The 12,621-nt window shown below is 40.6% G+C and overlaps 3 protein-coding genes across 4 annotated transcripts in view; 1 reads left to right on the top strand and 2 right to left on the bottom strand.

Moving 5' to 3' along the window:
* The first annotated feature begins 98 nt into the window (after positions 1-98).
* Positions 99-2,936, top strand: arl14 (ADP-ribosylation factor-like 14). The gene has a single exon (XM_026148999.1). It carries the CDS (start codon positions 2,229-2,231, stop codon positions 2,829-2,831), a length of 603 nt encoding a protein of 200 aa, XP_026004784.1. The 5' UTR covers positions 99-2,228; the 3' UTR covers positions 2,832-2,936.
* A 2,663-nt stretch (positions 2,937-5,599) lies between these two features.
* On the bottom strand, positions 5,600-8,825 carry LOC113010119 (zona pellucida sperm-binding protein 3-like). Its single transcript, XM_026148995.1, has 8 exons — positions 8,299-8,825; positions 8,060-8,175; positions 7,877-7,980; positions 7,538-7,712; positions 7,299-7,416; positions 6,533-6,618; positions 6,056-6,324; positions 5,600-5,878 (listed from the first exon to the last, which is right to left on the bottom strand). Exons 1-8 carry the CDS (start codon positions 8,707-8,709, stop codon positions 5,781-5,783), a joined length of 1,377 nt encoding a protein of 458 aa, XP_026004780.1. The 5' UTR covers positions 8,710-8,825; the 3' UTR covers positions 5,600-5,780.
* Positions 8,826-11,875: 3,050 nt separating this feature from the next.
* The window catches only part of LOC113010121 (interleukin-12 subunit alpha), a 1,903-nt gene continuing 1,157 nt past the window's right edge, over positions 11,876-12,621 (bottom strand). For both annotated transcript variants that reach the window (XM_026148997.1, XM_026148998.1), the window contains 2 exons: positions 12,372-12,416; positions 11,876-12,213 (listed from right to left, as the gene is read on the bottom strand). In XM_026148997.1, the coding sequence (XP_026004782.1) occupies positions 12,082-12,213; positions 12,372-12,416 (177 nt within the window). In that variant the 3' untranslated portion in view covers positions 11,876-12,081. The remainder of the gene's footprint in view (positions 12,214-12,371; positions 12,417-12,621) is intronic.

Genomic DNA, 12,621 nt, shown 5'->3' with positions numbered 1-12,621 from the left:
GATGTGTTTATTCTTTCCACATTTTATCATATATTAAATGCAATGCACATCACCTGCTGCCAGGTCTGTTGGAGAGCTCCACTGGAGCACTCCAGTCTTAAGTGCCTTCCGTTGCAAATATAGATTTTGGGGAGATGCAAACAGCTTCTCATATGTTTACCTCAAGACATTTCTTTTAAAGAATCTAGCTAACAACAGTCACAAAGGCTAGGAGGGTGAGGTCACACTAAGATTGAGGGAAAACACGTGACCCGAGCGTTTCTGGGATGCTTCTCCCAGACCACAAATAGCTCTCTCACTCTCAGAGCTGCCGTCTGCAAGGTAACTCAACACCGCAGTCTTCAGCCTTGAAGCTCAGCGATGTCAAGTTCAGTGACACTCTGCACCAGGTGGCCAAACTCAGAATAGCCTCCACACGACTTCATCCAAATTCCTAAGACCAGTGTGGTCTAATAACTATAAAAATCAACAGCGTCACTCATCGGCTTTACGGGAACGCTTTGCCGCTGTTTATTTAAATTTGGCATGCTATACGAGAGATCAGTGCGCGTGGAAGACACGTGAGATTCACTAACAAGCAGAAATACACCACTTCTGGCTTAAAAAAACCCCCTTAGATCGTTTTTAGGAATCTTCTCGAAGTTCCAAACAACATGGGACAGCATGGCTCCAAATCTTCCATTGAAGCCCGTGCGATTTTTCAGAGCGATGGCGCAGCGGACATGTGCCAGAAAGCGGACACATGCTCTACCCCAGGCTCAGTTGTCCGCTTTCAGAAGAGGGTGACCAATCAGTCGGCCTGTCTTCACTCTTCCCCCCGGACAAGGCAGAAATCAGAACTCGACTCTTGGCCCCTGCGTAGCCGTGACACCGGAGGACTGGTGTACGTGATGGATAACCCAACCGGCGGGGTGTGGGTGAAGCCGGAGGAGAAATGGTCCAGATCTTGATACAAAAAACTGAAATACAAATGATTTAATCAGTGGAATCAGTTGAGCATCTTACAGAGTAGCAGATGTTGTTGATTTATCTTCCTGCTGTGAGGTGAGCCTCCACTGTGCCCGCCCGCAATGCAGTGAGGTGGATTCAATCGACCTTCTCCTTACCGAGGATTTGGCTGGACGGATCATTGAGATGAACGGATGTTTCTTTATTCTGTTTACATGTTCAGTGTTAGACTGAGAGGGGGATGGTGAGGGGAGGTGATTAGCCACCGAGTCTATGTCTTTGGGTGCTCTATTATTCTGAATGATGTGAAGCAGAGTAAACAAAGGGAAGGGGCCTGGCTGTAATGCTTTGGTCGATGGTGTCATGGTGAAACCTGCACCCTACCAATGGCTGACCAACCATTATTGATTTTGTCCACTTTCCTTTTTTAAAAATTATTTGACTTTTATTTCTGTTTATAATTACGCGTGTATGTGCTATACAACATACACGAGTATTAAAATACAATATTTTAAAATAACGATGGCATTTTGGATGTGATGGAGTGACCTTGATTTAGGACGGAATGTCCACAAGGGGTAAAAGCAAGTTGTGCGTGACGTGACCTCAAGTTTATGATGTTTGGCTGCTTCTGGTTTTCTAGAAGCACTGGAATCTGAGTTGATTTTTTTAATGTGCATGTCAGCGTTGAAACATCCATCTCATATTTAACATGGCTGACAAGCCCGTGTAGAAATTTGTTCGAATACAAGAACTGTGTGTATGCAAACAGGAAGAGCTTCGACGTTTTATTTATTTATTTATTAATTTACGTATCACTTATTTAATTCCGTGATTGGACATGTCATTCAAATTTCGAAATGTTGTAACAGTTTGAGGCATCCCAGTCACTAAGGCACCTTCCACTACGGTCCTTTTTAACTTTAACTGGTTTGGTGCAATTGGCTATTATTTAGTTTTTAATATTTAAGTGTTTGAGTACCCGGTTTTGTTCTCAGTGCGCTTTTGACACTTTTACGAATGCACATTAGTCAGCCTGATATCTTCGGATAACAAACATAAAGTGATGGAATACATGACCAATAAAAGTGTAACTGGGGAACGGGAAACTTTGCCCTCTGGTGTGACGCCTTATCGGAACACAGTGCCTTAGCAGGGAACTAATGGCTTATCCATTAAACCTCGGTAAACGCACTAAGCAAACACCGCGTCAGACGGGCACAGTGCGGAGGATGTGACTGTCCCGCGTCAGTTAACAGCCTTTGTATCTGCACTTCACCATGGGATTATGGGTTTCCAAACCTCAAGTGCAAGTTCTTCTTCTGGGTCTGGACAACGCTGGAAAATCGACTCTCCTCTACAAACTGAAGCACAACACTAGTGTCAGCACCGTCCCTACCATCGGCTTCAACGTGGAAATGCTCGAGGCCAGAAAGAACAGGAGAAAAATAGCTATAACCATCTGGGATGTCGGCGGTCAAGGGAACATGCGCGACCACTGGCCGAATTTCTACCAGAACGCTGGAGCTATCGTGTTCGTTGTGGACAGTGCCGACCAGGAGCGCCTGAATGAGGCGCAAAGGGAGCTGGAAAGAACTCTGAGAAATGATGAGCTCCGGGGCCGTCCGCTGATTCTTCTCGCCAACAAACAGGACGTCGACGGCGCGCTGAATGTCACTGAAATGAAGGACAGATTCAATATGAGAAAGATCTGCCAGGAGCGGGATTGTTTCGTTCAGCCATGCTCTGCGTCGACGGGATTTGGAGTTGAGGAGGCCTTTAAACGAGTGGTCCAAGTGGTCAAACTTCCGTCAGAGCCCGGTGCAGTGAAAGACAATATCAAGGATACAGTGCACTACCTCAGAACAAACACCAAACATTAACATTTATTTATAAGCAATGTGTTATTTGACAATATGACGAATGAGCTCTGACACTACCTTCTGCTTTAATTCCTTTATATCAACAATAAATCGTATTTAAAGAAATGCCATGTTTTGGTTACATTTCTATGATTCTTACGCCCACGGAGACATGCACTAATCATATAAACAGGTAAGCTGTTTATTAGGTGTGCGTTTAGAAACTGCATATCCGTATCTCCTTTTAATTATTAAACGCAATTCTGTTATCTCACAGTCGTGTATCTCACTGACAGCATCGTCAACCCAGGGGAAAAGCGCAACAAAGACAAGTGCAAATAGGTTTGGATGATTTAGTTGCGTTGCGCTGACTCTCGGCTGTAAACAGTCTCCTTTGGCTAGTGTTTCACTTCACTTATGTAAGAAATGATAGATGCTGATAATCCACTGATTAGCTTTTCGCTTTCTAAATGGCTAGTCTGCAAAAACAATCTAAATGTGGTAAATGCTGACTGTATTAGAGTCTGGCTGATTAAAGAGCAGATACTTGTTTTTTGTTTTCTTTATCTTTGTTATATCATATCACATCGAATCTATGAAGCATTAGATGCGATATGATAATAAATCGAGCCTCAGTGCTGAGAGTATTTAGCAGAAAATTAAGCTAAACCTGAACACTCACTTGGACACACTTTTTTTGGAAGAAATGGAGGAATTGGATGAAAACATTTTCCAGAGGCATACAGTTCATGTTGTATGGAAATTCACCTGGCGATATTTTGTGCGTTCTTCTCCAAAAATGCGCACTATAGTGACAAATATCTCGAATATCGAATACTTGAATCTATAGTGCTACGTGTTCGCGCCTTGTAGCTTGTCCGTCACAGGATTCCGGTCGTCGATCTCTTTCCGTCCCGAACCGTCTCCTCATATGTCGGCAGATGTTTGCATTCATCGTATGTTGGCAAATGCGCAGCGGCAGCTGGATCCGCCGAGCTGTCCGGTGTACAGCTCTCCATAAGCATTTCTTGCGATGTGGTGGCCGCTGGCTGTCCATTTTGAGGTGGGATGTCCTGCCTTGATCTTGAACACAGCACCCTCTGGACAAAGTATCCCAACGCGAAGAGAAGCAGCAGAATAAGTATTCCAGAAAGTTTTCGGGTGACCATGGCGATGCTGTAGTACGTATAGTTCACCAACTCCGGGCAACAGGTGACAACAGAGGTGTTGTTTCCCTGCGTGCAGCATATCTGATCATTTCTGCAAAGGACGTCTCCGCATCTCCGGCTGCAATCAACAACCGTGTGAACAAAAAGGCAAGTAGTGAACAACGCCAGCAGTTGGTTTCTGAGGGAAAACATCGCCGATGTGTTCAACGGGATAAAACAACCCAGTGAGAGACAACAGCTAAAGCCCTGAAACAGGATGCAGGCGAGACGACGCAAATGCCCGGACTGAAACACTGACGCAGAGCATTATCCACTCACCGCATCCCCAGAGCATGGATAAAACGACGGACCAGGGTGGGTAATCAACAATCTTAAGTCTACGTATTAACAGTACCAATCGGCAGACGATAAACTGTACGCATTCCCCGACTGAAAACGATCAGGCAGAGATCTGGACTGCATCTGTAACCCCTGCAACGCATGAATATGCTAATAAAGCAGTGGCACTGAACTCCTAAGTGCTACTTCAGTGCGCTCCTGATTTGTTATGCACTTAGCAGGTTTATTGGTACAGCAACTCGTAAACAGCATACATATAGTGGCTTGTTCATCTGATATGCAAGTAAACAGGCGCCCGGGAAATCGACAAGTCGTGTCAGAAAGGCTGAAGAATGGCAATTAATCACGGAGATGGGAGGGGACGCTGAAAACAAAGTGGCCCGTGCAGACTGTTTCAGCACCGCGGACAGCGCTCATCACGCCCACCGAGGACAACAACAAGGGGCGCTGTCCGAGATGCTGACACCACAAAATCCAAAGAGCATAAATGCTCCACTTGGCACGAGCGCAAAAAAAAAAAAAAATTCCATTTGCAATATTAATACCACTTTGCGTACATCAAGGGGTCAAGCCAGGCCACCCCCTTAAAAGGCCGCAATGTTCAGCGGACGTCCATTTAAGATGATCCGTACATGATGAAATAAGTGCTACTAGGGAAGTGCTGCTCTTGGAAGGTGTTTGCTAAAACCCTAAAAGGCTGCTACACAAAAGCACAGAAGTGACACTTTCTAATGTTTATTAAACATATTTACTGATAAAGTGTAAAGCTGCTCTTTTATGAATAAAAAGTTAGAAGACAAAGATGCAACAGTTTCAGTAATCCATCTCTCCAGGGAGCTGTGACTAATGCGTTACTGGATATATCTGAAAAGCCAGGATTTTATATTGCATCAAATACCCCTCATTGTGACAATAATGTGGTTACATGAGTAGGCTGAGGGTAGTAATGGAAGGAAGCGCTCTCTAATAGCATGTCTGCATATCTTCTTAATTGATAATGGTTGGCATGTTAGATGAATCTTTACAGCTGGCAAAAGGATGCATTGTTTGCGTTCAAGTACACAAGTAATGCATCATTTTGACATCCACTTCTGTTGCTCGGGGCTAATGAGCTTGAGTGCTTAAAAACCCGATGCTAATTAAATTATTTGCTAGCTCCATATCAAGTTCAGACTGAAAATTACAGGATGTTGTGGATTTGTTCATGTTTGTTGTCTATAGCAAAGAGTTATTTGAGGTACAAAATACATAATTTAAAGAAACTGACGGCAAGCAGCACACTTAAATGGCTGGAGAAGTTGAGACAAAACTTTATTTGAAAAATGTAACGGGCCTGATTGTGTTCTAGTGCACAGGATGAGCTACATTCATGGGGTTTGTGTACAGCATCCACAACATGTTTGTAAAGTCAGCAGAGAAATCTTTATTTTAACCCTCACTCTCCAGTAAAGCCTCCCGAGTCTCAGGTGGTCTTGTTTGAAACTACTGTTTTTGGGTCTGCTAAACTTGTGATGAGGTGACTGAATGGCAGCACAGTTAAGGGTCCCAGCTGGAGGCTCCCTGTAAAAACAGGGAAAAAATAAAAATAAATTACAGATCACAGTGTCTCACTCAGGTTTCTTTGAGCTCCACTCAAGGTTTAATTATTAAATCTCTGAAATACAAGTTCAACAGCAATCCAGTTTTAATGAAAAGGTGTTTAATAGCAGAAACCCACTGATTTAAGATTGTACTCACGTGCTACATAGTCTGTTCCTCCCTTCATTAATTTAGCAGAGGATTGCTCATGTTTTGTGTGCCTGCGCTGGTGTAATCTTGGACGGAAACGGACATAAGTTGCTGGATGATGTTTGGGACTGTTCTGGACTAAACCTTCCAGTGAAGACAAGGTGGGCCCTGCTTTGGCATTCATAGTAGTTTTAGGAGGTTGGGTGGACTGAGTTTCAACCTGGTGGGCAATATTACAGCTCCTACATGCCTCATCATTCCCGTCGACTGAACGCCACCTGGATAATGTGAAATTTTACATGTGTAAAATAAAATTACCCATCTGTGAAATCTGATATAACAAACTAAATATATTGTACTTTTAGATTTTAGTGATTTTAGAGACATCGTTTTGATTTTGTCCATCATGACTTATTTTCTGATAACATGGTAGCACAAATGGGCAACTGACCATTGCTGCACATAAAAATGACATGATTTTGGTACCTGTTCTCAGTTAAAGAGCAGGCCCGGTTTTGTGAGGTGGCAGTCATTGTGGCTGGAACAGCCTTTACATGGCAGGTTATATAAACCTGTGAATGAGACAAGAGTTAGGGACATAATTTGGCCAAAGACAGTTGAGATTAAGTCACTAAGGACACCACTGCAGAACAGCCATCCCACTTCTTTGCTCTGAGAAACTCTTGAGTAGCTTCTACAGTATGCTTTAGGTCATTATCCCATTTCCACTGTGAAGCACTGATCGGTTTTGCAGCATTTGACTGAACCCATTTTTGTCCTTCTCCCATATATGCACAAGATAAGAATAGTTTCTTTGTTTCATCTGTCCAAAGACATGGCCCAATGATGGCTACCTTCATATGCACAGACATTTCTTTGGCCCTTATATTTAAACTTCTAGTGAAAAGATCAAATACAAACTCAACAATTTAAATCAGCTTCAGATATGATGTCTCCATTTTTCATAAAAACAAAGAGAGAGCACTGCCTGTTGGCCAAGTGTGCAACTACATATAAAATTATTGTTATTCTTAAACAACAATGCAAAAATTTGGGTGAAACCCTTGAATTAGAGTCGAAAGCTTTCAATGGCACATTGATTTAAAAATCCACTGTGGTGTTGTAAAGAAGCAAAACTACAAAAATAGCATGTTTGATTTGACAAATTATGGGTCCAACTGTATATTACAGTAAAACACACAGGTCTCATATTGAACATATGTACTGTGGAAAGCCATTATTTACTGTCAACCTGGTTGCTGGGTGATTGGTAAAAAATGAAGGCTTCTAGCTGGAATCTGAGCTTGTGTTCCTCAGTTCTTGGCAGAAAACGCGAGCTGGAGTTTGTCAGGTAAGCATCAGTAAGACATCTGTTATGTAAAAAAAAATAAAGACAATTTAAAAATGAAAGCCTATGACATGATATGAGTTTTACTATATGGAAATATAGGCCTCTTTATTGAGAATTAAAGATTTAGTAGTAGAACTCACCCATGCTCAACAAAATCATATCTTAATGCTACGTCTGCATCAGGAGTTGCTGTGCCAACACAATGGTCAATGTACACTCGCAGGGGCATGTGGTTACCAATAACAGCAGAGACTTCAAAATGAACCGAGTCACCAAGGAAATATGTATAAGACCCCCTCTGAAACGTCCAATCATCTGCAAGATGGCAACAATTAAAAAAATAAAAGTACTTGTAAGCCTCTAATGAATATTCCTAAAACCTGTGATGGCATTTTAAAGATGAATCTTTGTGTGATGACGTTAAGTATGACTCTTAGCAACAGCAGAACAATGTTTCATGGCTGTCATCCTTGTAATACCGGTCATGAGAAGCAGATGAAAGTCTATCTGGTCTTCTGCTGAAGCTGTTGCAACAAGTGGAACCCAGGTGGGATGCAGGGAAATGCCACCTACAGAATACTTCCTGGAAACAGACAGATTTCACACAGACACACAGATTGCCACAGCACACTGCAAACTTCTGTTCATGTGCATAGGCATACTTTTTGTAATGACATTCAACTGGAATAGCAGCTCCACCCAGCCTAAGCAAACCATCAGATGAGGGCTCAGGTGAGTAGACGAGCACATTGGCATAGATAAGCTTCTCTTTTGTGGACTGAAAGAAAATGTTAACATTTTAGTCTGCAACTCACACTTCATTTTGTTTTGTAAAAGGAGAAACTTTTGACCAGAACACAGCAGTGACTGAGCCACGCTCCAGAGAACTAGCAGTGCTTACTGAGAGCTTTGTTCCACAATCCACCAGCTGGGCCCGGATGGTGAACTCCGCCTCTCCCGATGGGACTGCTCCGCATACTCTCTCCTCACCCGCGGAAACTGAGCCGAGTCTCAGATGTCCGCCGTCCACCTGTAGGCCTGTGTCAAACATGTCAGCCTGCACCACGACCTCCATGGCATCCGGTTGGCAATTTACCGTGACCGGACGAGGGCGCTCCCGGTGCTCCGTGCTCGGTTTCTGTTTTACCGCACCAAACTGAGGCTGGATGCGGCCATATGTCCCACCCTGGCTCAAGGAGTTTGCCACGCTTGACTCGCTGCTGTGAACTAACCGGCTGCTTTGTGCCAATGCGCAAACGGAATACAAAATGATAAAGCACCAAGAAACGAGGCCGTGCAGGTAACAGTCCATGCTTTAGTCAGATTTTTGGAAGGAGTGATAAGTCCCCCGACAACACAGCCTCTGAAAGAAAAAGCACCACCGCTGTAAGTGATTGCTCTCCAACACACCTGGTTTGACTGATTATAACCGTTTCACTGAGCATGCGTGCCCGTTACTTGAAACGTGACGACACAAAAGTGATTTTTTGCTAAACAACAAGTTTAACTAAAGTGCAACAAGTGAAAACCTTGTTTTCGGCATAATTTTATTCATTTCGATTGTGTGGTCGTTTAGAAAATATAAATGCTATTGTAGCTATATATTTTCCACCAGGTGGCACTAAAACAGCTTAAAGTCAGTTTGTCGACAGGGATTGGATGATGTAATGATGACTTCATTCCTCTGTTTAGAAGTGACTGTTTTTGCACTGAAGTTTGTCTTGAGCCTCACGATTTTAGTACCAATTTATTACGTCAGCTCTACTGGGATGTTCGTGAAATGACATTACTTAATAACTACCTAAAGTAAATAAAAAATAGTCTGATTTAATTCCAACTGAACCTGCCAACTAAAAAAAAAAAAAATTACATTTATAAACTAGAAGGGGAAGCAGGTGGGGCTTCTTTAACCTGGGTTTTCCCCCTTAGTCTACATTCAGGTTGCCCCATCATAAACACTTTTAAGTCTATACTGATGAAACTACATACATTTACATAGTATTAAATGAATTAACAAGGTATTTTCTGCTTGTGTGGTGCTTTCTTTCCTATCATGTTATCACATGTATTTGGACCTCCATCTCATTCTATCTTCTGTGCCTGATTGTGATCCTTTTTTCCCCTTTTTAAATGTTTTTTTTTTTTTGTCTACCTCACATGTTTCTGTGGCAAAAATGTCGCACCTCTTTTCTCAGCCTCATAAGCCACAAATGTCAGCTGTGACAATTCAAACGAACAGGGAAGGGATGCGGACGGAAACAAAGTTATATTTCATTTTCAGTTCGGTTTTATGAATAAACAGTTCGCCTTACCTCTGCTTTCAAACCATCGTTCCCACAATTAACCTGTGTAACTTTCAGGTGGCACTTTAGGGCATTGACCTGATTAAATCAATTAAGTTTGTGTTCGAGTCAAGAAAACATCAACAGCGTTTTACACGCTCACAAGTACGATGACGATGGTTTTTTAGAGTATCCTGTTTGTCTGTTGCACAAGCATGTCTAAGCAACTTACACTAAATTCAATATCGAAACTGAAAGTGTGGCATGTTCGGATTTTTTTTCCTTTGTAAATAACGAATACAGTAGTTGATATTGTGAGAAATCAATGCGCTACTGCACACACCCAGAACCCTGCATAATCTATGACATCATTTAGGAAACACCCAGTATATATCGTGTTACATGGAAGTGCTGTATCCTGAATGTCGTCACAGCCTGGATATGACTAAAACCTGCAATTATAATGAGAAATAAAACAAGCTTATCTCGGTATTTCATTGTTAATAATTTTGTGTGGACTTTTCTGTATAAATATGACACAAAACATCAAAAATAAAGTCCTAAAAGTAAAAAAAGGGAACAAAATTAAATAAAAGAGACAAAAACAGATTGAACATTACATATATTTAAGTGGCAACATGTGAAGTGTCTGGTGTACAGCCTTGTGTAGCAGTAAGTGCAGCCTTACACTTCCTGGTCAGTCAGCTCTTGATCAGTCCTGCACACTGTCTTGGAGTACTTCTAACCAATTTCAATCCATACAATGCATTTTCAGGACACTTGTTGATTTCTTCATGTTAACTGCTGACTTCAGCTCATTCCACATTTCAGTTGGATCAAGCTGAAGACTTGGTTGCAGTCTTGCTGCATGACCCGCACCTTCTTTTTTATTGCTATAATTTAAAATTTATTCATCAAAGTACAGCTACAAAAACGAGCCCAAAGCATGATGTCACTACTATATAGCTTCACAGATGAGTGACGTTTCCTCTTCTGAAATGCAGTGTTCTTCTTTCTCCACAGGTAACACTGTGTTCATGAAGATGAATGTGTGAGGGGGTTTTAGCTGCTTAAAGGTTACCCACTGTGACCTCCCAACCCCGGAATAGGTGCTTTCCTCCATTTGCAGTAGGAAATCTGTCCGATTGTGGATTGGTTGTGTCCATACTTATCAACAACTCTGAAATCTTGTTTGTTTTTATCGTAAAACACTTCCACAAACACATGTTGGGAAGATTAGATTTTTTTTCTGAATGTTTTTTTAGTAAACACAGGCTGCTGACTCATAGCTGACTCGCACCCTGCTGACTGAAAGCACCTGACTCTAATTTCACCTTTAAATTAATGGCTAATCACTGAAGTTCACACACATGTGCGTCTCACAGATATGGAAGATTGGATTTATTTATTATTATTTAATTACCTGCTTGTGGATATAGTGTTAAAATCAGAACATGTTTTAGTTCATGGTTATTCAATAATACTAAATAACAATTACAATAATGATTCTTTCTGTAAATCTTGGTCTTAACAGATTAACTATTTGATGCATTTCTTATTACATTGACTGTAATGGCACCATAATGAAGTGTCATAATCCAGTTTTTAAGTTTAATTTAACCCCTTGGACAGATACTGATTGACTTTCCTTCTTGATATCAGACCACGTTTTATTGGCATTTTATTATCACTATTTTATCATGACAATAATAGTCACCTGACTGTCATTATCTTAACTTGGGGATTTCCAAATGAAGCATGAACAAACACTATACTGTGGTCTCTTTGTAAATGTTCTTCATGGTGGGTTTAGTTTGCTACATGTTTATAGGAAACATAGAGCATTGTGATTGCTCTGTGGCAAAAACAAAGAAACAAAACAAAATCCATCAATGTGCAATCTACATTTTTTTGTTGTTTAAAATGTATTAAGGAATATTTTTTTCTTATAGTCCACAAATGCTTTTTATTGTTTTCAAGCTTGACCGTAAACTAACCATGTCTTTAGATTCTTATAAAGAGTTAAAGCAGTTATCTTGTTGTAACATATTTAAAGTGAAAAAAATAAATTAATTAATCAGTGAACAAAAAAAGTGTAAACCAGCAGGTAGTGTGCAGGAAAAAATATTTATTCAATGATTCTTAGAATCAAATAAATAACAACATGTTCAACATTTGAAAATAAATAGTCCAGAATAAAATAAATAAATAAATATCATTTTCAAGTCAGTAAACACAGTTAAATATAAGTCGTCAATTTTAAGATATGAGTTAAGTAATTTATGAAACTTTAAAGTATATTGAAGTGTTTTCTGTCACAGCAACATTAACTGACTGTCACCGTAGTTTCTGTAATTTCTTTCTGGAGCCTCTTGAGTATTGTTCTGGAGCTCAGTGACGATTCATTTAGTGTATTCATCAGAGGTCATGTACGCAATCACTCGGTTTATTGTGATGGCACGGACCTGGAAGCCCTTCAGCACTTTGCAGAGGTGAAGTCTTTGGTCGAAGGAGGTTCCGATGTTTGCAGCAGCCTTAAAGAAACACAGAAACATTATAAATGATTTGAAACATTTATGTAATTAAATTTTGTTTCCCTAACAAGCCTAAAATTTCTTTTTCAAAATATTAATGAGAAAGACCCGAAGAAGTGTGAAATCAAGCTTGATTTAAAAATAAATAGATCTCTTACCTCCCTTAAGGTCGAATCTGATGCCGGAAATATTCCGAAGCAGTTCTGTTGAGAGCAAAAAAATTCTTATATGATATAAATAATGTAAATGTTGGTAGTTTGTGATTTCTCCTTTGTTAAGATTTTAAAATTTATTTTAGTACCCTGGCAAATCACAGTACGATAAAACAACATTCAGAGAGTAATTTTATGAAAGAGTCTGCATTTATTTATTGAGAATTATGTAAAATCACAGTAAAAATGATAATAA

This window comes from Astatotilapia calliptera, chromosome 18 (genome assembly GCF_900246225.1).
Source record: "Astatotilapia calliptera chromosome 18, fAstCal1.2, whole genome shotgun sequence".
In the NCBI taxonomy this organism is placed as follows: domain Eukaryota; kingdom Metazoa; phylum Chordata; class Actinopteri; order Cichliformes; family Cichlidae; genus Astatotilapia; species Astatotilapia calliptera.
This window is presented reverse-complemented; position numbering and strand designations above follow the sequence as displayed.